At 40.8% G+C, this 27,920-nt stretch overlaps 1 protein-coding gene across 3 annotated transcripts in view; it reads right to left on the bottom strand.

Moving 5' to 3' along the window:
* Positions 1–22,598, bottom strand: part of SLC17A8 (solute carrier family 17 member 8) — a 58,006-nt gene extending 35,408 nt beyond the window's left edge. For 2 of the 3 annotated variants that reach the window (XM_043968919.1, XM_043968920.1), the window contains exons 1-3: positions 22,111–22,598; positions 6,986–7,242; positions 1,221–1,335 (exon numbers count right to left, since the gene is read on the bottom strand). In XM_043968919.1, the coding sequence (XP_043824854.1) occupies positions 1,221–1,335; positions 6,986–7,242; positions 22,111–22,211 (473 nt within the window). In that variant the 5' untranslated portion in view covers positions 22,212–22,598. Of the gene's footprint in view, positions 1–1,220; positions 1,340–6,985; positions 7,243–22,110 lie in introns of all 3 variants that reach the window. The other variant, XM_043968918.1, reaches the window with a different exon arrangement.
* Between the last annotated feature and the right edge of the window lie 5,322 nt (positions 22,599–27,920).

The raw sequence follows: 27,920 nt of genomic DNA, 5'->3' as shown, positions 1-27,920 counted from the left end.
GTCGTTTTTTTTTTAAAAAACACACACACAAAAGAAATATAAATGATATGATACTTGTGAATATCATCAGAATCCCAGGGTGGATCTTGTCCCTAACCAAGACCTCCCTTTATGATATCCTTGACGATCAGTCCACTAATGTGGAAGCCACCACCTCCAGAGGCAGCCCCATTCCACTTCTGGACATGTCTGTTAGGAAGTGTCTTCGTGACACTCAGCCTTGATCTATCTCTTGGAGACTTTCATCTCTTATTCCTAATGGTCCCCCTGGGACCAGGCAGAATAAGCCTTAGCTCTTTTCCTGTAACCATCCTTCTAATGTCTCCATGTTACAGCTATCAAATATCCTCCCCCATCTCCTTAAGACCTTTCTCCTGCAGGTTAATTTTCTCCAGTCCCTTCAGTTGTTTCTCATATAGCACAACTTCCAGTTTCCTTATCTTCCTGGTCACCCCCCACTGGAAGCTCTTCAGTTTATCAATGTCCTTCGTTAAAAAAAAAAAATGGCCTCCAAACTAAGTGCAATATTCTAGATGTGGTAGGAATGAATGAATAAGTAATGAATTAAAAAGCATGCATTAAACCCTGTACCAGGCACTGTGTGATGCATTCATGATAAAAACACAGGCACTCAAGACAGACCCTGTCTTCGAGGAGTTTACCTTCCAGTGAATGGGATCTGGGAAGGGGGCATGTTGGAAGTGGTGGCCAGAGACTGAGTCCTAGGTTCCAGTGGAACAGAGATGAGGAGAATGAGAAAAATGGCTAGAATACAGATAATACTGCTTGGAAAGGGTGACCAGGACAGAGCAGAGCGAGACTAAAGCCAAGAGAGAGGAAGTAAATTAGGATATGTCATAAGGTTCATAGATCTAGAGCTGATAAGCACTTTAAACCACAATGCCCTCATTTTAACAGAGGAGGAAACTGAGGCCTAGGGAAAGGAAGTGACTTTGCTAGTCACCAAGCAAATTATTGACACAGCCGGAGCTAGCACCCAGATGTCCTCTTCCCAGCTCAGTGCTCATTTTACTAAGTACTACTCAGAGAAACAAGATTAGAGAACTACTTAGCAAGGACTGGAACATCTGGGAATTTCAGTCCTCCTGGTAGTTCCAAGCCTTAAGACTAGAGAAAACCGAAAATTGAATGGATAGATTTTTGTGACCACACAAAGCTAAATTTAAAACTGACAAGTATGTTATTCCCAGGATTCTTACCTGCTTGCGGCAAATTTGTTTGAGATGAAGCCTCCAGGAATTTGTGTCACAATATAACCCCAGAAAAAAGATCCATGGATGAGTCCTACTGTCTCTGGGTCCCAGTTAAATTGTGCTTTCTGTGAATGAGAAAATAAATAATCTTATATTTGTGCGCCAGTAGAAAAAGCCTGATAAGCATTTTCACCAACTGGTCTGTTCAGGAAATTTTTGCCAAGGGACCATGAACTTGTTTTATTTTTTTTTTTAAGATTTTGATAACTCTATTTCAACATGGTCATTTCCTTTGTAAACCTAGGTATTTAAATTTTGCATCAAAAAATATGATTTGATGGGGGCAGCTAGGTGGTGCAGTGGACAAAGCACTGGCCCTGGATTCAGGAGGACCTGAGTCCAAATCTGACCTCAGACACTTAACACTGTGTGACCCTGGGCAAGTCACTTAGCCCTGCCCCACCCAAAAAATTATATGATTCTGACAAGAGGTCTATAAGCTTCACTAGATGACACAATGGATAGTGTTGGGCTGGAGTCAGGACAAATACTCTTCATGAGTTTAAATCTGGCCTCAGACACTTACTAGCTGTGTGACCTTGGGCAAATAACTTACCCCTTGTGCTTCCATTTCCTCATCTGTAAAAGGAAATGGCAAACCACTCCAGTATCTTTGCCAAGAAAAACCCCAAATGGGGTCAAGAAGAGTGAGGCACAATTGAAAAATGACTGAACTGGGGCAGCTAGGTGGCACAGTGCATAAAGCACCGGCCCTGGATTCAGGAGGACCTGAGTTCAAATCCGACCTCAGACACTTGACACTTACTAGCTGTGTGACCCTGGGCAAGTCACTTGACCCCAATTGCCTTACCAAAAAAACACCAAGAAAAGAAAAGAAAAGAAAAGAAAAAAAGAAAAATGACTGAACAAAGATTCTTAAGGTGTCCCCGGCATCATAAGTTTAAGAACATCTGGCCCACTGGATTGATTCAGTCATAAAATATGTCTTAGGTCCATAAATCTATGGATTTGGCGGGACCTCAGAGACCACCTAGTCTATCCCCTTCATTTTACAGATGAGGAAACTGAAGCCCCAAAGGAGAAGTTACCTGTCCAAGGTCACATAGATAAATCAATGTTCAATACTTACCTGTTGAATTGAATTGAAAGTGCTCCAAAAATTCAAGGTATTTTGAGTTAATTAGCCTTGAAATGAACATCAGCACACAGCTCAAGCCTTCTTCCTTTGCTGTGATTATTATAAAGTTTCATCACATTTTATTTTACTTACTTCCATATCAGATTTAAACAGACCTTACACAGAGCAAACGCTAAAGGAATTTCTGCTGAACCAGATTAAATTGACTAGTATTCTGGAGACCAGACAACATCATCTTATCCTATGACTATGACCCTGCGGTGGCCTTTCTTCTACTTTTGGAAATAGGGATTAAAAAGCTTTTCAGCACAAACCAGCCAGGTTTCTCCTCACAGCCAAAGGATTTCTCAGCAGCTTCTCAGAGCCCGACCTCTCTGGTTTGGACATTTCACTCTTCATTATAAAATTGAACACGTTTAACTACAGAGATGAAGTCATTGTTTTTTCCCATTTGGTTATGAGCCAGACCCCTACTTCTCTTCCTCCCCCAATGCACATATAATGTCAAATGTCCTTGGCTAAATCTGGTCCTTTCTTTTCTGCTGAGCCTAGCAAAACTGTCTTCTTGCTATGCATGGGATTTGTGGTCAGGAAGACCTGGGGTTAAATCCCAGGTGTGAGCAGAGGCAAGTGACTTGATTTATCTGAGACTCCCTTTCTGCAACTCTATAATCTAGCTGAAAATGGCACTTAAGGAAGAGTTAGACTTGGAGTCAGAAGGACTGGTGTTCTAATCCCACTCAAGATACTTGCCTGCTACCACCCTGAGAAAATCACTCAACCTATTTTGCCTCAGTTTCTTCATCTATAAAATGGGAATAATAGTAGTATCTACATGATAGCTTTTGTGAGAATCAAATGACACAATATACATATAGCAGTTTGTAAACTTTGACATGCTACTGGAATGTTAGCTATTATGGGACAGCTAGGTGGCGCAGTGGATAAAGCACCACTCTGGATTCAGGAGGGGCCTGAGTTCAAATCCAGACTCAGACTCTTGACACTTATTAGTTAACCTTCATTACCCCACAAAAAAAAATAGCTATTATTATTCATCAAGGCATCATGGCATAATACTATAATACTTTTGTCCTGGGGTCCATCCATAGCTTTCAGGGGATCCATGTACTTGGATGAAGAAAAATTAAATCTTTCTTTATCTTCACTAACTTCTGAGACTTAACATTTCTTTGAATTCTGAATGTAGGCAATGAGCCATCTTTCTGTGAAGGGATCCATGGGAATTGTTAGACTACCAAGAAGATGCCTGACACAAAAAAAGGAACCCTTGGCATGGTGGCTAACATTCTAGCCTTGGAGAGACCTGGGTCCAAGTCCTAACACACATTGGCTGTGCCATACTAGGCAAATGACTTAACTTCTCAGGGCTTAACCTCTCTAAGACCATAAATCACAGAGAAGATGCCAACCTGCATTGGTAGAGACATTCCTCACTTGAGAGTTGTTTTGTGTTTGTTTGTTTGTTTGTTTGTTTGTTTGTTTGTTTGTTTGTTTTTGGGTCAATGGGGGTTAAGTGACTTGCCCAGGGTCACACAGCTAGTAACTGTCAAGTGTCTGAGGTCAGATTTGAACTCAGGTACTCCTGAATCCAGGGCCAGTGCTCTATCCATTGCGCCACCTAGCTGCCCCTGTTTTGTTTTGTTTTGTTTTTTAATGATGCTTTGCAGTTTATTTCCTGTGTGTTTTTTAAAATCTATTTATTTATAATTTTCCCCAAGTTACATGTATAAAGAAATTTTCACATAGATTTTTAAAACTTTGTGTTCCAAATTCTCTTCCTCCCTCCCTCCCCACCCCCCTTAAGAACTCAAGCAATTCAATATAAGTTATACATGTGTAGTCATGCAAAACATTTCCACATTAGTCAAGTTGTGAAAGAAAACAGACAAAAAAAATTTTAGAAAGAGTAACTAACAAAAAAAAATGATTCTTCAATCGTATTCAGCTACCATCAATTCTTTCTTTGTTTTGTTTTGTTTTTGCAGGGCAATGGGGGTTAAGTGACTTGCCCAGGGTCACACAGCTAGTGTTAAGTGTCTGAGGGTAGATTTGAACTCAGGTCCTCCTGAATCCAGGGCTGGTGCTCTATCCACTAGGCCACCTAGCTGCCCCCAATTCTTTCTTAATAGATGTCCTTCTGATAGCATCCTGCTCATCATTTCTTACAGTACAACAGTGTTCAGCCTTTCCCCAAGTGATGGGCATCACCCCAGTTTTGAATAGAGAGTTTTTTATGCCAATGTAATCAAAAGTCAGTCTCTATCCCTATTATCATTCACTGGATTGTTGGGAGAACCAAATGAGATAAAATTCAAAAATATAACAAAGGAACATAAATGTATAGCTGGGAAGGACATCTAGTCTAACTCCCCCCTTCCCTTTATAGATGAAAAAATTGAAGCCCAAAGGAAATAAAGTGATTTGTCCAAGGTCACACATAAATGTGACCTATTATATCATCATCATCATTTTTATTATTATCATTTTCCTCTTTCTAAAAAGTGGTAACTATGTAGAAATATCAGAATGAAGGAAGTAGACCCTGGGGGTAACTGGCCTCTGACAGCATCCAAAGTAAGAAGTGGACCCCAGTTTTCCAAATATTACTGAATCTGTGAGCTGTAACCTGGTGGAAGCTGGTGAAGAATAGTTTAGATTAGAATCAGCTTTTCCAGGGGGCCCCAGAACAGATGGGGTTGGGAGCCTGGAACCATGGAAACTACAGAGCCCCTGTCAGCATTGTTCTGGGAGGAGGTGGTTATCAAAATGTCTTTCCACAAAGCCCTGCTATTGACCCAGCCCTATCTTTCCAAGCAATAAACAACTGTAAAGCCCCAAGTCATCTTTCTCCAGACCTCAGCAGAGGGCTTTTAATTAGCTGGGCTCACTAACAAAGGACTGAAATAAGACATGTGATACACATCTGAAGCCACGCTGATATACATGAGCCTTCCCCCAAAAATGCCTGAGACACAATTCAGGGGGTTCTGAGAGCACACATTCCAAGTTGGAACAAAAAGGAATCTTTAAGAAGCCCCTCTGGGCCTGTATTTGTTTGTCATGGTCTTCTCCCCACCAAAATCCTGTGATCATCTGAAATAAAGGGCTTTCCATCTTGAAACTGATCCTCCGGGTTTCTAAATTACTCCAAGCTAGTTTTGGTTTGCAGATAGCAACTTCTGGTTAAAGAAAGTATCCTGGCTCCTCCTTCCCCTCACTGGACAATGAGGCAACTAATTAGGGGTGGAAATGAGCTCATGTGTTGGATAGTTTTGCTGGACTGCCTCCACCCCCTCCCCCCTTCCTGTCATTCATTTCTATTCTTTGTTAAAAGTTGAAGGATGGGGTAGGGAGAGAAGATAGCCATTTAGAAATGAAAGTGATATAAAAAACAAACAGCAATGAAAGTGTCCTGTAAAAATCTGTTGTATTTTAGATTGAGCCCTGCAAATATATACCTATATATAATACATGTAGATATTGAAAGAAATAAAAATGTAAAGATATTAATCTGAAGTTTTGGGGGTTTTTTACTGTTTTCTCTCACAACTAACTAATATGGGAATGTTTTCCATGACTACTCATGTATAACTTATTTTGAATTGCTTGACTTCTTGTGAGTGGGGGGTGGGAATGGAGGGAGGAAGAGAAGTTGGAACACAAAGTTTTCAAAACTTGATGTTAAAATTTGTTTTTACATATATTTTGGAAAATAAAAATTCTATTCAAATATTAAAAAATGTTAAAAGCAAAACAAAATATATTTTTGGTCATTAGAAAAATACTACATAAATGTCAGCTATGTTTCTGCTATCTTAAAAACAATAAAAAATATCAGTTCCTTGGGAAAAAAATGTAAAGATATAGTATATGTGTATATGTGTATGTATACATACATAGGCAGGATGTCCAAAAAGTATTAAGGCAGCTTTAAGCTTTAGGAAATTTTTGAGTCACCCTGAAGATATAGATATAGATATGGTGTGTGTGTGTGTGTGTGTGTGTGTGTGTGTGTGTGTATACACATACACGAAAGAGAGAGAAGAGGTGGGAGGGAGAGAGGGGAGAGGGAAAGGGAGAGAGGGAAGGAGGAAGGAAGAGAGACAGAGAAACAGAGAGAGAAAAGGAAATAGAGAAGAAGAGAGGGATAGAGAGAAGGAAGTAGAGGAGAGAGAGAGAAAATAGAAGAGAGGGAAAGAGAGGGGGTAGAGGAGAGAGAGAGAGAGAAGATAGAACCTAGAGCAAGCAGTAAAGTGACCTGCCCAGAATCCCACTACCCATATGGTGTCAGGGCTGAGACCGGAACACGGGTCTTCCTGGCTCTCAGGACAGCTCTCTATCTACTATACCACACTGCCTTGGTGACCTCTTAATAAATACCTTTTGTTAATCAGTTATTTAAGAAAAGTTCTTGCCCAAGGATAGGGTAATCAATGGAGTCCCACCATTCCACATCTCATTGAACTGGACTCCATCTTATAATCTCTAACCTATCAAAGGTACCCATTTGGAAATCAGTGAATTGATGGTGAGGGTTTAACCCAAGAATTATCCTAAGGGGAATGAATTCACATCATAAAACATTCACCTACCTGGACTTCTGCTTTCCCATCTATGTACACAGTACTGTTGTTGACCATTTCCACAATGGCAACACCAAGGTTGCACCGAATCCCAAAGGAAATGCAGAAACCCAGGCCACTCATGATGGCAATGATGTAGCGTTTGGGCACCCCACAGCAATAGCAGTCACATCGAGGGGTACTCTGAGTTGGAACTTGCACTGGCCTCCCTTCTTCATTCAGCTCAATGTTGTCTTCTTCCACATTGGTCCCATCAATTTTTCTGAACAGGAGAATGAAAGAGGAGGAAAGAAAGGGTTAGGTTTAATTAAGGAAATTATACTGAGCATAGAAGGAATACAATGATTATAATTGTTGGATCTGGGTCATCTAACTATCTACCATCAGCCATGTCCTTGGGCAGCTGGGTGGCATCGTGGATAGAGTTGATTTAGTCAAGAAGACCCAAGTTCAAATTCTGCTTCTTACACTTGTTAGTTATGTGACTCCATCCTCCCGTCAAAACCTCTGTGTCTGTTTCCTCATCTGTAAAGTGGGGAGATAATTATCTCCATTACCACCTATCTCATTGGATGTTATGAGGAATAAACAAGATAATACATGTAAAGTGCTTCACAAACATTGAAGTGTAATGTAGTTACTAGTTATTATTATTATTAGGTTATTTTTCTTATATGTGTCCAATTATGTATATGTTACCTCCTCAGTCAGAATTTAAGCTTTTGAGGGCAGGAGCCATTATTATCTTTCACCCAAGCTTTTTCTTTGAATACCTTGTATTTAACATAAGTAGCTGGGTGGCACCGTGGAAAGAGCACCAGGTCTGAAGTCAGGAAGATTCATCTTCGGGAGTTCAAATATGACCTCAAAAACTCACTTTATGACCCTGGGCAACTCACTTAACTCTTTTTGCCTCAGTTTCCTCATCTGTAAAATGAACTGGAGAAGGAAATGGCAAAACACTCCAGGATCTTTGCCGAGAAAACCCCAGATGGAGTCACAAAGAGTCAGACAGGACTGAAACAACTGAACAAAACAACAGCAACTTAACACAGTGCCTGGCACATAATAAACCTAAATAAATACTGATTGTTTGATCAATTAATTTAATAAGACTGTCTAGGATACCTTCTACCTTTCCAATAAGAGCTTCAAAAGCCTTTTTATTTATTTACTTGTTTATCTATCTGTCTGTCCATCTGTTTATTTATTTATTTATTTATTTTGGTGAGGCAATTGGGGTTAAGTGACTTGCCCAGGGTCACACAGCTAGTAAGTGAACAAATTTCAAGTGTCTGAGGCCAAATTTGAATTCAGGTCCTCCTGAATCCAGGGCCAGTCCTTTATCCACTGCGCCACCTAGCTGCCCCTCAAAAGCTTTAAAAAAAAAATTCTTACCTGCTTCTTCTTAGTAGTTAAGTGGATAACTATAAACACAGGATGGAATATATACAGTGAAACTTGTGTTGGTTTATTCTGCTTAGCTTCTGCATTATAGGGGGAGGCTGGGGGAGTCATTTACATGCACCACCCAACTGTACTTGTATTCATTTTGTATATATGGGATGTCCCAAAAGTCTTAGTGCCATTTTAAGCTTTAGAGGAAGCTGTTGTGTAAACATCACATGAGAAGATGGGGGATTTCTGACATCATAAGAGGAGATGGGGAACTCGGGTTGTACATCTGCACCACCCAACCAGCCTGTATTCTCTTCATGATGACATCTTTTGCTTCCATTCAGACCTTTAATAGTTTAAAACTGAACTAAGACTTTTGGGACACTCCATATTTTAGAGATTCCAATGGGCAGAAGATTTTTCTCCTCCAATAGAATATAAGTTCCTTGAGGGCAGGGACTGTCTCTCCTCAGTCTCTAGTCCAGTGAATGGATCAAATACTTGATGCTCAAACATATCTGATCCATTGATTTGGATGTGCCCTTGCCTGATCATGCTGTAGGACACTTGTCCCCTTGTATTCTCCCATAAGTTTGCCACAAGGGGGTCTACCCAAAATACTAGAGGATCTCAATTTCTTCTGACTCAACTAATCAACCAACAAGCACTATTGTGTGCTGGGGCAGCTAGGTGGTGCAGTGGGTAGAGCACTGGCCTTAGAGTCAAGAGGACCTGAGTTCAAATCTCACCTCAGACACTTACTAGGTATATGACCCTGGGCAAGTCACTTAACCCCAATTGCCTTAAAGATCTGGAGACATCTCTAGTCACCCTGATGTATATCTTGCCACTGAACCCAGATGGCTCAGGAGGAGAGAGTGAGGTTGGTGACCTTGCAAGACCCTCCCTCACTTAAATCCAATTGATGACATCATCCTCTTCAAGAATGAAGGACAGACCACAGCAACTATTGAGTGCAGACCATATACCTAGTACAGTGTTAAGCCCTAGGGCTATAGAGACAAAAAGGAAATACCCTTTGCCCTTAAGGAGTCTAAATTCTAAGGAGTTAGTAGGTGTGTATGTACTATACACAAAGCTGATATAAAATGGCAATTTGGGGGAGGAACTAAGATGGGGCCCCGGAATCATCTGACATTACAAAAATACAGGGAACACTCTGACCCTCCACCCAATTTCATTTTTTCTCACCACCTGAAGATGAGTTCATCTTTTCTTCCCAGCATACATTTCCCTAATGACCTCTTTTAGGCAAGTAGGTAGTACAGTAGATAGAACACTGGGCCTGGAGTGAGGAAGACCTGAATTCAAATCCAGCCTCACTTGCTAGTTGTAAGACTTTGGACAAGTCACTTAATTTCTGTCCACCACAGTTTCCTCATCTGTAAAATGGGGATAATTATAGCACCTACCTCCCAGGATGGTTATGAGGATCTGACATGGGGTTTGGGACATATCCAGGAATTAAGAGACTATTAAAGTTTAAATTGGCCAACTAACTATCAGGATGAAACCACCTAAGAAGGGGGAGATTGAATTCTATAGCAGGAAAGTCAGTTGGGCGTGGCTACTACCTGAGCTAGGAGACAGAGATAACTCCAGAGGTTAAGACTATCATTCCAGAGGAAACATCCCACCCTTCATTCAAGCTTTCTTCACCCCTGAGGGAACTGTCCATTGTCAGGTGGTCACAAGCTTTGGCTTCCCTTATGGTCCATGAGGACAGAAAGATGTCTCCAAGCAGTCTCCTCCCCAAGAGGGAAGTCTTCCCTCTTGGTCACTTTCTCTAAGTGCCCAAATAAAAAAGCATCTTTATTCTAATTGGATTGTGTGTGAGAGTTGTAATTCTTTAAAGAGGAATACCTAAGGAGCCCTACCACCTATTTCCTCTGTGACAGGATTGAATGAGATAGTATTTGTAAAACTCTTAGCACAGTGCCTTACACGAAGGAGATGCTTGATAAATTTATGTTCCCTTCTTCTCTTCCCCAAGACAGTCCCAGCTCTCAAGGAGTTAACATTCTCATAGAGGGAGTTAACATTTACACAGGGGAGTAGTGGGCAAGGAAGAGGGGGATTCTGGTCAAGAAAGTTACAGGAATGGTCAGTGGGGCCATAGAAGCATAATTTGACACTCGATTTAAGAATTCAATTACTGGGCAAAATTTGTTTGAATGCTGTCATTCATCCCTCATATATGAAGAGCTCAAACTGATTAATTGCTTCTTATTAAAATTATCTGATTGGAGAATTTTATTGCAGAATGGTTTTTCCATAACACCTTCAAGAGATGCTATTTCAGAAGTATGCAGCTTAACTAATTATTTTCTATCGCATAATTTAATATTTGAGAAGCAGAATGATTTTGTGGAGAAATGACAAGGCATGGGATTGGTTTCATTTCCTTTCATTCACTGGTACCATATTGGAAGGGCTTAGACTCACTTTTCCAGAGAGAAAGAATTTTATTTTTTAAGAAAAAACTTGTGGCTCAGTTGAGGCACTATTTGCATTGCTATTCATTCCTCTACAATCATTTAAAGAGATTATAACTCAAGCTAGACACCATTTTTCAAGAATAAAAGAAACTGTTTCCCCTCCCCCCACTTGGCACCACTTCTAATGGTTTGTAGAGAGATGTTCTAGCTAACTTTGACTCCTCCTTCTTGAGTTAAACGGACAGTTAACAACCAAGTCCCCTGACTCAAAAACCATCGCTCTTTCCATTCTAAGGAAGTCAAACAGTTAACAGGAGAGTTGAGCTAAAATATAAGTCATTAACCAACCAACCTTTGTAAAACACAAACTTGGTAATTTTCCATGCTCCCAGCAATTTGCAGATTCCAAGCATGTGTTAATGGGAATGAGAAGATGCTAAAATTTGCTCCAATAGACTGGATATGCCATTTTTTCATCCTAAAACAATCTAAATATCACAAACTCTGGTCATTTCAGGAATTGCTTTGGTTCACACCGATGTATATGTGCATACATATATATGTGTGTGTATGTATGTATGCATGCATATATGTGTGTATATACATTAGCACCCAGGTGATCAACAATTAGTCATAACAAGGGTGGAGCAAATGAAACCCTTGCCCAAGCCATGCAAAGCTGAGAAGGGCAGAAAGCATGTAAAATATATGTTTACCATTTCCAAACAGGCCATACCATTAGCATCATAGAACTAAAGGTCATTTGGTTCAATCCCTATTTTCCCCTGTTTTCACTATTTTTCCTTTCTTCTTTTGCTCCAGTTTAAATCCAAGCAACCCTGCTCACTGGACAAAATCCACTTATTTAGTTCCTAAACTACATAAGGACACAGTGCAACACAATGTAACACAATTTGGGGGGGGTGAGGAAATTGGGGTTAAGTGACTTGCCTAGGGTCACACAGCTAGTAAGTGTTAAGTGTCTGAGGTTGGATTTGAACTCAGGTCCTCCTGAATCCAGGGCTGGTGCTTTATCCACTGCACCACCTAGCTGCCCCAGTGTGACACAATGTAAAGAGTCCTAAACCCAGAGGTGAACTGGAGGCAGCTCCAATACACAAGACTGATCGTTAAATTATCAGTGTGAGCATTTACAACCAGAAAATTGGCAAGTTCTAAAAATGAGGATTTGATTTATTGTTTTGTTGGTTCCCTAGACTTAAGAAAGTGATAGAGAAAATGTTAATAATAATGTAGATTGAGTTTAAAAGTGAATCCGTGAGAGGACAGCTAGGGGGAGCAGTGGATAAAGCCCTGGCCCTGGATTCAGGAGGACCTGAGTTCAAATCTGACCTCAGACACTTGACACTTACTAGCTATGTGACCCTGGGCAAGTCACTTAACCCTCACTGCCCTGCAAAAAAAAAAAGTGAATCTGTGAAACCATTCCTCCCTCCAACAAAGAGCTGGTTGTTAAACATTTACTATCACAACCCTGCCTAGGCCTGCATTTGAATCCTGCCTCTGACACAGTAACCATGTTGACCTTATTTTTTAACATCTGTACTCATCAATGAAAAGTAAAACAAAATTTATATTAATCATTTTTGTCTAATCATTGTCCATCCCCAAAAGAAGATTCCATTCAAAAAATATTTATTGACTATTAAGTGCCTCACTGGGCTGGTCAGGAGATATAAAGACAAAAAGAAAACAAAATGCTTAAAGAATCTTACATTCTACAGGAGGAAAATAACACACAGATCATTAAACACAAAATAGTAATAGAAGAAATAGGAGGAAGACTAATGACAACTGGGGGGTAGGGCAGGATCAAAAAAGGCCTCATACAAGGGATAACACTTGGACTAGGCCTTGAAGGGAGTCAGGAGTCCCAAGAGAGGGAGGTAAGAAGGGAAGGCATACCAGGAAGGGAGACCAGTCTGTACAAAAACACTGTGGTGGGAAATTGAACAACCGTTAGACCTGTTTGGCTAGAACATAGGGTGGATAAGGGGTAATAATAGGAAAGTAATTGGTAAAGGTGGGTTGGAGTTGGTTTGTGGAGAGCTTTAAATGTCCAATAGATGATTTCTATTTTATCTTTGAGGCACTTGGGAGCCACTGAAGTTTTTTTGAGGAGAAGAGTAGGTGATTAGATTGCTCCTTTAAGAACATCAGTTTGGTGGCTGGGAAAAGGACCGCTAGGAGGCATAGGAGCTTGGAAATGGAGGGATCCAATAAGTGATAACTGCAATAAACCAGGTCAAAGGTGAAGAATGCCTGAACTTAGAAGGTTGATATATGAATGAAGAGAAGGGCATAAATGCAAGAGTCAGTGTAGAGGATGATTTGAGAAGACATAGCAACTTATTTTATGTTTTTGGGTTTTGGTTTTGGGGGTTTGGGGGTGGGGTTTTTTTAGGGCAATGAGGGTTAAGTGACTTGCCCAGGGTCACACAGCTAGTACGTGTCAAATATCTGAGACCAGATTTGAACTCAGGTCCTCCTGAATCCAGGGCCAGTGCTTTATCCACTGTGCCACCTAGCTGTCCCCTTTTTTGTTTTCGTTTCTGTTTTGGGGTTTGTTTTTTTTTTAGCAACTTGTTTTAGATGAGTGGGGAGTAGAGATGGGTAAGAGAAACAGTCAAGGATTACTGTGAAGTTGCAAATTTGAGTGACTAGGAGGAAGTCCAGACTTGCTGACCTCCTAGAATGCTTCCTCTTCGGGTCACATGGTGTCCTGGTTCAAATTGCCATTGAAATGATTTCTTGCCAACAGCCCCATAACTACCTCATTTCGCATCAGAGGCAAGAATCTGAAATCACCTCTGCAAGGTGAACACTGGTTCTGGGGTTTGAAGACCATGGTTCAAATCCTCCTTTTGACACTTAGTACCTGCGTGACCTTGGGCAAGTCCAGAGAAAGGAATATTTGGGACTGGGGGAAGGGACAGAAGAAAGATAATATATTCCATTTTTAGATACATTGAATCTGAGATGCCCATGAGCCAACCAAGTGGAGCTCCCCAGTCAATACTTGGCAATATCTAATAACATCCATGAAACCACTTTAAAAGTTAACTCAGTAGTTCAGTAAAATTCTATTAATTCATACCTCACTGAATTGAAACTTGGGGGCTTTCACTCAAAGGCTGAGCTAAAGTTTACCTTTGCTCTGTAGGAAGAATACTTGTAAGATTTAGCATTGTTAATGGCTAGGGAGCTGGGTTTCAGTCCCACTTCTGACATACTGGCTGTGTGACTCTAGGGAGGCATTTTGCATCTCGGTGCCCCCACACACTCTGAACACTCTAAGTTGTAGAGCGGGTGCTAATGAGTGTTGGTAGGGGAAGCTTCTTCATTGGAGAGGAGCTGTTTGTCCTTTATTCTCAAAAAGGACCGACTTGTAGTGAATTGGACTTAAGTGAGGGACAGCTGTGCAAGATCACCAACCTCACTCATTCTCTCCTCCAGAACCATCTGGGTCCAGTGGCAAGATGTACATCAGGATGACTGGAGATGGCCCCGGACATTTGAGGTAATTTGGGTTAGGTGACTTGCCCAGCGTGACACAGTTAGTGTCTGGGGGCAGATTTGAACTCAGGCCCTCCCAACTTCAGGGCCAGTGCTCTATCTACTGTGCCTCCTAGCTGCCCCTTGGAAAAAGAGAAGGAAGAAGAAGAAAGGAAGGAATGAAGGAGAGAAAGAGAGGAAGGGAGGGAGGAGAGAGAAGAGGAGGGGAAGAAAGGAGCATTTGTATAGAATCTCCCATGTGCCAGGAATTGTGTTAAGCATTTTACAAATATTATCTCATTTTTATCCTCACAACCCTGAGGAGCACTTCTGTTGTGATGCTATTTTACAATTGAGGAACCTGAGTTAAAGTGTGATTTACTTAGGGTCACACAGCTAGTAAGTGTCTGGGCTGGATTTGAACTCAAGGTTTCCTGATTTTAGGTTCAGTCCTCTCTTCAATGAGCCTCCTTACTGCCCCTTATACAAAATAAATACAAGGGAATGGAGAAGAAGAAGGATATTTGAACCTGGGGTGGGGAGTGGCATTGTAGATAGGAAAGATTAGATGGCTTCTATGGTCCCTCTAAGATTTTATGTTTAATAGGTACATTCTGGAGATTGCCAAGAGTTTGAAAAATCTCCAGGGATAGAGAAGGAGAGTCTAACCTGGAATAATTGTACATTGGCTTCTGCTTTCCTATCCTAACTTTTGAAAACCCAACATCCCTCCCCCCCACCCACCATGATGAATTCAAGAGAAGGATTTCATAAGGAAAGGGGAAAAACTATAGTTGTAACCAGGACTTTAGCTCAGGGCTCAGAATTTTGAGGGTGCTGATAGCATTTGCAAGGCCTTCAATCACTCTGGATTGAACTCTTTCACCTGTGCTTACTGTCCCAAGGTATCCTGGGATTGATGTTCCCCCACACCATCACCTGAGCAACTGAGAGCGCCTTTTGTACCACTTGCCCCAAGCATAAAGTTACTTCATTACCACCCAGACATGAACTTCTTTTCTAAGAAGTGAAGTCATTCAATAAGTCAATCAGAATTTATTGAGTGCTTACTTAGCACTGTGCTAAGTACTTGGGATACAAAAAAAAACAAAAAACAAAACAAAGTTAGTTCCTGCCCTGAAAGAGCTTCCAATCTAATCATTTTAATGAAGATCTCCATGTTCCTTTTACCCTTGAGAGTAGTAGATATTTTGAATTAGATTCTTCTCAGAGACACCAAGGCTATTGTTGTTTCTCTAAATATAGGTGAGGTAGCTCTGTGGACTGTTTAGTGTGAATGTTGCTTCTTCACAGACAAGTGTCTTATGGAACATGGGAGCCCCAGTTCTTGAGAAATGTTAATGAGCCTTGTGCTTTAGCCCTTGGTTGCTGCCAAAAGTATTTACTCACAGTTCAAATGTTCACAGTAATTGTGGAGAAACTTGGGGGGGGGGGAAATCTGGACCTACAGGGAGAGCGCTTCCATTTTGTTTTGCCAGGTGTGCTAATTTACCTTTAACATGATACAGAAGACTTCCTACCCCTGCCTCTGCTTTATCTTTTGCTCAGTCACGGGAATGATGTGCCAAGGGAGTCAGTATTAGCAAGAGGAAAGAATGCTGACACTATAGTCAGAGGACTTGGGTTAAAAACTCCCCTGTGGCGGTTAGTATATGTGTGACTTCAGGTAACTCCCTTTATTTTCTTGGGTCTTCGTTTTCTTATCTGTTAAAATGAGGGGACTAGAACAGTGGGAGCATCGGTGTGTTTGGACACAGAAGACTTGAGTTCATCTCCTGGTTCTCCCACTTCCAAGGTCCCTTCCAACATTGAAATCTGATGCATTTCTAGGACAGGAAACCCACTCTTTCACAAGGCCTCCCATCCTATGGTTGAAAAGTTTTGAGTGTTTAAATGAATGGTCTTCCTTTCTGTTGGGCTGAAATCTGCCTCCTTGAAATTTACTTGTGAGGCAGTGTGTAGACAGAGGGCTAAATCTGAAGATATGAAGACCTGGATTAGTATCCTACCACAAACACTTAAGAGGAGAGTCACAATCTTGAAGAGCCTCAGTTTCCTTATCTGTAAAAAGAAGAGGCTGGACTACCTGCTCTCTGAGGCCTCTTCTGGCTCTAGAGTTAGAGCTCTATAAGATGCTATCACCTCTTCCAACCTCAGTTTCCTTCTTTGTAAAATGATAATAATAGCATCTACTTCCCAGCCTTGTTTCCTCCAAATGCTCTGTATTTTTAATGGTATTAAGTCTCAACCTCCCGGGAGAGTATAACAGTAATTTTAAGTTGCTGGTTGCTTAAATCTTGTCATCATGTGCTTGTGAAAGCCTTTTATATTATTGCTGTTCAGTCATGTCCAACTCTTCATGACCTCATTTGGGGTTTTCATGGCAGAGATACTGAAGTGGTTTACCATTTCCTTCTCCAGCTTATTTTCTTTTTTCTTTTCTTTTCTTTTCTTTTTTTTTTTTTTTGAGGCAATTGGGGTTAAGTAACTTGCTCAGGGTCACACAGCTAGTAATTGTTAAGTGTCCGAGGCTGGATTTGAACTCAGGTCCTTCTGAATCCAGGGCCGGTGCTCTATCCACTGCGCCACCTAGCTGTCCCATCTCCAGCTCATTTTACAGATGAGGAAACTGAGGCAAAAATGGTTGTGACTTGCTTAGTGTCACATAGCTAGAGGCAGGATTTGAACTAGGGTCTTCCAGACTTCAAGCACCAACTAGCTGCCTAACTATTGAACAGTTTTTTGTGACTAGCAAATAAATATTTGCTTTATACCTGATATATATTGTACATTGGATGACTTTCTGTTCCTCAATTTGGGGAGATCCTAGACATGAGACAAAACACAGTCCTTATGTGATTCCCTTCCCCCTCCCCCAGGAGTTCAGAAAAGGAATTCTAACCTGTCTTTTATAACAGTTCTTAAGATTTAAGATAAGTTCTTAGTTCTTAAGATTTTTGCATGCATCATGGACCTTCTAGCAGTCTGGTGAAACCTATGGGCCCCTTCCCAGAATAATGTTTTTAAAATGCATAGGATTGGGTCAGCTAGGTGGTACAGTGGATAGAGCACCGGCCCTGGATTCGGGAGGACCTGAGTTCAAATCTGGCCTGAGACACTTAACACTTACTATCTTGTGTGACCCTGGGCAAGTCACTTAACCCCAATTGCCCCTCAAAAAAAATAATAATAAAATGCATAGGATTACAAAGGAAATCAATTATACTGAAATAGTAATCAAACTATTTTAAAAAACTAATTCATGGACCCAGGTTAAGAACCCTTGTTTTAAATAATGAGGTTCCCCTGGTACTGAGCCTAATCAAGATGATGAATGTCAGTCTAAAGCAGAAGGGTCCTTTAATGAAAAGGGAGAGATGACGGAGCCCAGTAGCAGTTCTGGTTGTTAGATCTGCTGCCAAAGGTGAAAGGTTTAATAGTACATTAGAAATAGAAATAATCACCACCGGATACCAGTAGTCCCAATAATAATAACCGCTAAAATTCATATGGCATTTTGAGGTTTTCAATGCATGTAATATCTCATTTGATTCCCACATCAACCCTATGAAGTAGATGTTACAGATATCATTAGCCCCATTGTACAGATAAGAAAACTTGGGCCCAAGAGAATCTACTATAGCAATAGCATCTTAGAGATAGAGGAAGAGCCTGTCCCGGCCATGGGGACCACGTAGCTATGACAACCATACAGTCATAGTTGCATCAGGAAGGGGTACGATGTGGAGCCTGTTATTGGGAAAGAGGAAACTATGCACGACAGCTCCCTCTTGTGGGGAAAAAGTGCCAATGCATGGGACCTTCTCCCACTCCCTCAAGAAACGCAGATTCCAAGGAGACTCCAACTTTGTGGAAACTAAGCTTCCATTCCATTTCCACCCAAAGAAGCAAGGGTGAAAGAGATATTAGGTTTTGCTACTTATAGAGACAATTAGAAGAATCCCAGAACCACCATTTATTAGGTTGAACTAACCCTTGCCAGAGGCAACGAGGTATAGTGGACAGTTTACTGGACCAGATGTCAAGAGACTGGGACCTGGGTTCAAATCTAGACTGGGATGTTTATCAGCTGAATGACCATGGACAAATTATATCATCTCCTTAAGCCTGTTTCCTCATCTGTAAAATTGGGCTAATAATACCTATAGTAACTCCCTTACAGTGATGTTGTGAGGTTCACAGGGTTAGTGTTAGAAGAGACCCTAGATGATATTGAGACCAACACTCTCTTCTTATAGATTAGGAAACTGAGGCACAGAGAGATTTGGTGACTTGGTGAAGGTCATATAACTAGTATGTATATAAAGTAGAATTCAAAATCAAGTCTTCCTGACTCCAAATCCAGTGTCCTAACCACTATGCCACATTGCCTATATATAAAATATTTTGAAAATGTCTAAGTGTGTAGGGCAGCTAGGTGGCCCTGTGGATAAAGCACTGGTCCTGGATTCAGGAGGATCTGAGTTCAAATCTGACCTCAGACACTTGACACTTACTAGCTGTGTGACCCTGAGCAAGTCACTTAACCCTCATTGCCCTGCAGAAAATAAGAAAGAAAGAAAGAAAAGAAAAGAAAAGAAAAGAAAAGAAAAGAAAAGAAAAGAAAAGAAAAAGAAGAGAAAAGAAAAGAAAACTTCAAAATGCCATATAGATGCAAGAAACTTTTTGATGATTACCTTTCTTTTTCTTTAATCTGTGATGTTTTCAGTGAGGAGGAAATCTCTCCCACTTGTATAGACTAGCTATTTATCTGTAACCTATGCCTTTAGTTACCTGAGAGATGAAGTGCTTCATTTTTGGTCACAAAGCTAGTATGTTTCAGAGGCAGGGATTGATTCATCTATGCACTATGCTTCACTCCTAAATTCCACTGATAATTATTATTGTTGTTTCTCTTCCCTGTCTCTCTTATTCTTTTTGTGGAATGGCCCCCTTTGCCAGTAGTCTGGAAATGTCTATGGATGCCTTTTCAGAATCATATTTTAAAATACATCAAATAAAATACATAGCATTACAAAGGAAATAAATTATATTGAAAATAGTTATTAATATATATATTTTTTTACGTTCCAGGACCTCTGGTTAATAACCCCTGCTCTAAACTGCAAGCAAAGGGAGAAGGAGCTGAGATGAAAAACTGGGAGGGGGGCGAAGGAATTGTATTCCTGTTAAAAATCCTACAGTTGTCATGTAAAACGATGCTTACAATGTTGCTTAAGGCACTCTACAAAAGTGTTCCTCTGACCTCTTCATGAAACAATCCATACTAGAGAGGAGATTATATTTCCTGGGAGACCAGGAAGTTGTTCAGTAACATGCTCTAAAGTCACCTGCTAGCCTAATAGCCTGTGATGAGCTTAGTAGATTCAAGAATACTAAAGTCTGTGTTTTTCAGAGATTGAAAATTGGTTTTTTGTTGGGGGGGGGGGGATGGCAATACACCTATGAAAAACTAAACACAATTAGATTTGGGGGGGTGGGGGCAAGGCAATGAGGGTTAAGTGACTAGCCCAAGGTCACACAGCTAGTAATTGTCAAGTGTCTAAGGTCAGATTTGAACTCAGGTCCTCCTGAATCCAGGGCTGGTGTTTTATCCACTGCCACCTAGCTGAGCCTTCACAGATTTTAAAAATTTCTTATTTACCAGCACTATCAGAATGACAAATTTATAACAGATCCTAAAAACAACAATCCTGATTTGTATGGCAACTTAATACTTATAAATGCTGCAACCGGGGAGTGTACTGGGCTGACTTTAAGAGAGTAACTTTAAGCCCCAAAGTGGACTTTTTAGCTTGTTCCACAGACAGCTTAAACCATAATGTCTTAGTCTGTCTGTCCCATTTAAGAAAGGGGAGGGGGACTACTTCTGAGTTCCTTCACATGGTCAGATCATCAAGGAAGCACAGATTCTGAGTTGGAAGGAACCTGAGAAGTCATCTGGCCCAAACTTCTCATTTTATAGAAGGGGATTCTGAGGCCCAGGGATTCAAAGAGACTTGTCCAAAGTCACACAGTTAGTAAAGTAGCAGAAGTAAGATTCAAACTCAAGTCCAGAAGGAATTGGAAATTAGTGGATGTAGCACTTGGATGAAAAAAAAAAAACCAATCTGTTCACAAGAACCTGTTGTAAGTATTCCCTAGCTGTGATGCTCATGGCAATGAACTAGCATTCAGTCTCTTAAAGGTTGATTATGGGTCTGGTAGAAGGTTAGATTAAGAAAATTCAACCAAGTACTCAATCTAGTTTTCCTAATTGAATGTTTGCTTTTAAAAAAAGAAAGAAAGAAAAGAACGATTTCACCATCACAAACCCTTCTCATTTCCTTTCAACACCCTTCAGGACACTAAGGCACAATCAGAGCTGGGATTATCTAAATATAATGATATTATAAAATTAAATATTAAATTAAATACCACTGCATTAGTCCATACAGTTAAGGAGAGCTTCAAATTCACATGCATTTTGCATTGAGGTTCTCTTTATGGATCAACCTTTCAAATTTAAGCCACCACAAATACATAACAAAATCTGCTTGAAATTGATAAGTTATACATAAGATATCCTCAACTCCCAAGGAAAAGTGATCAGACAACCGTAATAGAAATACAGACCTAGCTTAAGAAAGGAAGCTTCCTTTTATTTACATGCTGATACAACCAATGCATCACTTTCACCTTTGTATTCAAAGATTAAAAAGCACCAATTCTTATTACAAAACCCACATAGAAACTTGGTCTCTCTTTAAAAAACCCATAAAGTGTCCCATCCTTTCAAATAGGTGAAATCATTTAATCATAATCAGATAGGGTTTTTTTTTGAGAAGCGTTTCTTTTAGTAATCACACATTGGACTGTACTTTTAAAAATGGTTTTCCTTCTTTTTGCATGAGCTCTCAGAAAGCCTCCATTTCCCATACTACAAATCCTTAGTCTTTGCTTCCCTCTAAATGTGAATGATGGGCTTTTGCTTTAACATGATTTGATCTTATTATGCCCAAACTATTAACACTTTATCCTTCTTACCTTAGCTGGGGAGGGGACACACAAGGAGATACTTTGTATAATTTCTAAGTTTAAAATACTCACTTGTGTAATTCTAGAACGAAATATTTCATCAGAAACTTAATATTAAACCCCCACACAAACAACTCATCCTCCTTAATAACTATTCAAAGTAGCAATATCTGCAAAAACAGAACAAGAGCCAGGAAGTCACCTAAATGTCCAACTAGAAGGGGAATGACTAAATGAATCCTGGTCCATTCATATCATAAAACACTGCAGTGTTCTTATGACAGTGTTAGGAACATAAAGAAAGCTGGAAAGACCCTTGAGAAATAGTGCAAAGTGATGTCATCCCCATTTACGGTAATAGAATTAAGAGTATTCATCATTTAGAAGGTAATCAAATAGAGTAGGAGAGGTGAATTTTAACTAGGAGCCCTGTCCACATTCAGCATTGCCATCTAAGTCTGAAATGTCATCCCCCCACAATCTTCTCCAGCTCAGAGTTTTAGGGCACCCCCTCTCTTCCATTTGCCTTCGATCTTAGTGGGGGAGTGGAATACATCTCTGGGTATGTTCTGGGCTCAACAACACAGAGTTTTGACGTTTTTCTTAAAATCTCTCATAAATACATTACAATGTCTGATGTGTTTAGCCCACGAGGTAGAATTAAGCCCTGAACTTGAACTCAGAGATCAAAACTTTACCTTTGGAAGATGCCCAGTGAGTCGCCAACCACGTTCTTCACACCCTCCTTTCCCGGCTTCAGGAATTTTTCCTTGAAGGTAGTGAACCCCTTAAACGGCATGGTGAATGAGGAGGGGTCCCTCTGGTGAGTTAGCAGCAGTCACTCGCTGTGTCTGGCATTCTTGTTCATTTCCAGTTTGAGAGGCCCAGGCAGAGAGAGTCTTCCCAGGAGAGCAAGTAACCACTCTTTTCTCCTGGAACTGTCAGGAAGATGAAATCCAATCAATTTCCCACAGGACCAAAAAAAAAAAAAAAATCAATGGAGTATGGGGTCTGACAACAATCAGCCTGGGGAGAGTCCTTAGGAAAGCTAAGAGCGAGGCAGGACGTTGGTGGCAGCTCTCATATGCATCGACAATGAGGCTCAAGGCAGACTCCTAGGGACTGCAGCTGGAGATGCTAAAGGGGGCACTCACTGGGTGACTTGGGAAAGAAGCACATCCTTGTGCCTTTGCTTCTCACTAATCCTGCCTTGGTTTGGGCTGAGGTCTGTACCCCGCCCCCACCAGCCTTTTCCTGAGCTCAGCTGTGCCTCTCACTCCCAGATCCTCTTCAAGGGAATGCTATAGTAACAGGCATCATACCTGCCCCTCAGCCACTCCAGTTATTATAGGCTCTCGTCCAAAGCAGGCATCCAGGAGCAAAGTTGATTAAACATTTACAACTTCTATTCCAGCACCAAGGACAGCCGATCAGTCAACAAATACCTCGATACCTTCAGCCGAAGAACATCACTCCTTATTGGAGAGGCAGTGGGCGTACAGTGGAAAGAGCACTTGAATTCTGAGTCAGAGGAATTGGGTTCAAATCCTGATTTGCTCACTTACTAACTGCGTGAGCTGGGCAGCTCCCTTACGCCCTCTCTGGGTCTAAATTTTCCCATCTATAAAATGAAGTATTGGGATTTCACAGTCCCTTGCAGCTCTATGACACAGTCAACAGCTTCAACAGGGACGTGCAGGGAGTAGTTCAGAAGAAAGGTAATAATTATAACTCCTATTTTCCTAGAACTTTAAGGTTTACACAGTTCTTTTGTAATTTGTTGTTGTTGTTGTTTGGTCATTTCAGTTGTGTTGACTCTTCGTGATCCCATTTGGGGCTCTCTTGGCAAAGATACTGGAGTAGTTTGCCATTGCCTTTGCCGGATCATTTTATGGATAAGGAAACTGAGGCACATAGGGTAAGTGACTTGGCCAGAGTCACACAGTTACTCTGTTGACTGCCCACTTACCTGTCCATCTTTTCTAATGCCCTTGTAGAAAAACAATGCATACATATATACTGGCCAAAGTAGCCAGTGGTCTAAGGTAACTATCCCAACTGTAATTGGGAGTTGAGACAGTCCACCTCAAAGCAGAGTGCCTGGGCTTGAACCCTGTTTTGGCTACTTTATATACCCCTGTGACCATGGGAAGTCACTTCAGGTCCCCAAGCCTCAGGTTCCTCATGTGCAAAATTAAGAGGTTGAAGTAGATGATCTCAAAGGTCTCATCGAACTTGAAATCAATGATCCTCTGATACATTTTACAGCTGAAGAAGCTCAGTATCAGAGGGGCAAGTGACTTGTCCAAAGCTGCACAGCTATTTCTGAGCAAGTTTTAAACCCAAATCTCTTGACATCAAGCCAAACTTATACAAAACTGCTTGTACCTGTCAGCTAGCTGTTACAGTGGATACAGCCCTGGGGACACTGGGCCTGGAGTCAAGACTTGGGTTCAAATCACTTCCTTATTATGTATGAGCCTGAGCAAGTCACTTAACCTCTGTCTGCCTCAGTTTCCTCAACTCTAAAATGGGAATAATAATAGCACCCGCCTCCCTGAGTGTATCCTGTGTATCCTGCTTAGTACAGTATATGGAACAAAATGGATGTTTAACAAATACTTGTTCCCTTCCTAATTAGAATTTTAGAGCTGAAAAGGACCTTAGGGGGCAGCTAGGTGGTGCAGTAGATAGAGCACCGGCCCTGGATTCAGGAGGACCTGAGTTCAAATCCGGCCTCAGACACTTAACATGTACTAGCTGTGTGACCCTGGGCAAGTCACTTAACCCCAACTGCCTCACCCCCCAAAAAAATTTACATTGCTGCAATGAGGAAGATGATGATAATGCCTAGTATGTATATGGCACCTATCATGTGCCAGGCACTGTACTAAGTGCTTTACAAATGTCATCTCATTTGATCTTCACAATAGCCCTGGGAGGTTGTTGTTGTTTGGTCAGTTCAGACATATCCGACTCTTCATGACCCCATTTCGGGCTTTCTTGGCAAAGATACTTAAGTGATTTGCTATTTCCTTCTCTAGCCAATTGTATAGGTGAAGAAACTGAGGTAAATTGGGTGAAGTGACTCGCCTAGGGGCATACAGCTAGTAAGGATCTGAGGCCAATTTGAACTCAGATCATCCTGACTCCAAGGCTTGGACCTCTCCCTACTGTACCACTTTGCTGCCATGTGTAGTAGTAAAGTAAAGGTGTAGTAGTTTTCTGTCCTGAGAAACACTTGCATATGAGTCTATGATGACTAAAAGGACATCTGGTCTCCTGGTTTGGAAAGCACTCCAAGAAGACCTCAGGAAAACTACACTACAAATCATTTATTCAAACAAATATTTATTCAAAGCCTATGATGTATCAAGCATAGACTGGTGGCCGGGCCAGAGAATCTATTCCAAGGCTCTGTCCTCAACCAAATACTACGACCATCATTCAAGTTGCTATTCTAGAGGTATTTTGTTCTAACTTTCTACTTTATGTCAGGATTCTTTCTATAACATTCCAACAACTACTAGAATACTTTCATGATGTGGAACTCATTATTTCTCAAGACAATGTATCTTTGGTTTTTTGGTTTTGTTTTGTTTTGTTTTGTTTTTGCAGGGCAATGAGGGTTAAGTGACTTGCCCTGGGTCACACAGCTAGTAAGTGTCAAGTGTCCGAGCCCGAATTTGAACTCAGGTCCTCCTGAATCCAGGGCTGGTGCTTTATCCACTGTGCCACCTAGCTGCCCCCAATGTATCTTTGTTAAAGAAAAAGAGTTCTTCCTAATTCTGAACCAAAGTTGGCTTTCCATTCATTAGATTCAGCTCTGGAACTTTAAATACTAAATCTGATCTCTCTTCTCCAATAGGTAACAAAAGCTATGGCCTTGCTAGGTCTTCTCTAATCTAAACATCTGGACTCTTCCCCACAGGATTTGTTTTTGTCATCATTTTGGTCACCTTCCTCTAGCTAATCTCATTGTTGTTGTCATTCAGTCATTTTTCAATCATGTCTGACTCTTTGTGACCCCATTTGGGGTGTTCTTGGCAAAGATACTATGGTATACTATGGTAAAAATGATTTGCCATTTCCTTCTCCAACTCATTTTACAGATGAGGAAACTGAGGCAAACAGGGTTAAGTGACTTACCCAGGGTCACACACCTACTTAGTGTCTCGAACCCAAAAAAATGAGCCTTCCTGACTCCAGCCTAGGCACTTCGTGAACTATGGTGCTGCCTCGCTGCTCTCTTCTCCAGTTTGGCCATTTTCAAATATGGCGCCCAAACCTGAATATGATATTCCAAGTATCTCCAACTGACTCCTCAGGAGGCCAATGAATTAGACAAGGATGCTGCTCCAATTCTGGGTGGTTTTCCCATGTATATCCTGTTAGAATTAATAAATGCTCACAGATATAATGGAAAAAAGGACAGTTGAGCTGAAGTCCTATTTCTCCAATGAGTCATCCTCTGAATACTCCAGTCCATGTTTATCTCCTGTTGCTTGGAAATCCCACGTGACTATTGTGACCCCCATTTTGCAGATGAGGAAACTGAGATCACAAAGGTGTTTCTAGCTCTAGGACCCTGGGCAAGTCATTTAAAGTGTCTGAAGCTGGATTTGAATCCAGGTCCTCCTGACTACAGGGTCAGAGCTCTATCCATTGTGGTACCTATCTGGCCCTTCAGAATGGTTTTCAATGTCTAAAATACATAAGATAATGAAGAAGATCAATACTATTGAAAGTTATCCAAAAAAAATTTTTTAACAAGTCCACAAACCCCAGGTTAAGAATTTCCACATTCAAGGAAGCCTGTTGTCAGTGAGATCATGTATACAGTGAGAACAGGAATGTTTATTAAATGAAAGATTTGGACTAAAGTATATTAGATTCTAGACAAGATTCCTTTGCAAACATATGAGAAATATGCAAAGGAGATCAGATTTTTATCAGCATATTGAACTCTTTAGATGGGATCTCCACCCACCAGTGCAGACTACAGTCGCTTTATGATTGTAGGTTGGTACCAGAGAGTTGTCTGTGGCATGTACCAATCATATCAATCAATCAACAAGATTTACTAAATACCCACTACATGCCAGGCACTGTGCCAATGTTGGCTCAGGTTATACAAGGACAAAGAACGTGACAACCTCTTTTTGTAAGAGATTTACATTTTTTTTTTTGCAGGGCAATGAGGATTAAGTGACTCACCCAGGGTCACACAGCTAGTAAGTGTCAAGTGTCTGAGGCCGGCTTTGAACTCAGGTCCTCCTGAATCCAGAGCCAGCGCTTTATCCACTGTGCCACCTAGCTACCCCCAGGTTTGCATTTTAAAATATATATATATCCAGTTCTAAATTCTCCCCTCCCTCCAAGGCTCCTTACCTATCCACCCATCCATTGAGAAGGAAAGAAATAGGATACTCATTATACATATGAAGTTATACAAAATATATTTCCATATTAGCAATGTTGCCCAAAATAAAAGGCAAGAAAAATCCCCTTCCCCATAAGATCCCTAGGGCACAGGCTATTCCCTTTTTATCTATCTATCTATCTGTCTATCTATTCGTTCATTTGTTTGTTTATTTTGTGGGTCAATGAGGGTTAAGTGACTTGCCCAGGGTCACACAGATAGCAAGTGTCAAGTGTCTAAGGTTGGATTTGAACTCAGGTCCTACTGAATCCAGGGCCACTGCTTTAACCATTGTGCCACCTAGCAGCCCTATTCCCATTTTATTGATTAGAAACTGAGGCAGAGTGTTCAAGTGACTTTTTAAAGTCACAAAGTGAATCAAGAGAAGAATCCAAGATGCTGACTCCTTGTCTAATGTTCTATTTCCACTACCATGATTTCCTGTAAAAATTATTTAAATTCACATCTTAAAGGATGTGGGAAGTCTTACTCAAGCATTTCTGAGTCTGTTTTCTCACTATAAAATAAAGTGATATTTATACTTAATATATATGGAAGAAGCTAGATGGTTGAATGTATAGAGCCCTGGGCCTGGAACTGGAAAGACATGAGTTTAAATGTGGCTTCAGACCCTTACTTGCTATGTGACCCTGGGCAAGTCACTTCACCCTGTTTGCCTCAGTTTCCTCATCTGTGAAGTGTTCTGGAGAAGGCAATGGCAAACCACTCCAGTATCTTTGCCAAGAAAACCCCTAAATGGGGTTATAAAGAGTTGGACAGGATGGACACTATCCATTACTACTCAGAGTGAAACAGGGCTAGGGACTTAAGAGAAAGGATTATTTTTTTTGTTTTTTTTTTAAAGGATTATTAATAAACAATAATTTGGGGGCAGCTAGGTGGCACAATGGATAAAGCACCAGCCCTGGACTCAGGAGGACCTGAGTTCAAATCTGACCTCAGACACTTGACACTACTAGCTGTGTGACCCACTGCCCTGCAAAAAAATAAATAAATAAAAATAAATGATGATTTGGAGAGATCCAGAATTTCCTGTTTTGCTATAGTACTAATTTCAAACTTGAA

Source organism: Dromiciops gliroides, chromosome 5 (assembly GCF_019393635.1).
Source record: "Dromiciops gliroides isolate mDroGli1 chromosome 5, mDroGli1.pri, whole genome shotgun sequence".
Classification (NCBI taxonomy): Eukaryota; Metazoa; Chordata; class Mammalia; order Microbiotheria; family Microbiotheriidae; genus Dromiciops; species Dromiciops gliroides.
The sequence above is the reverse complement of the archived record's forward strand: the minus strand, read 5'-3'. Positions and strand labels throughout refer to the sequence as shown.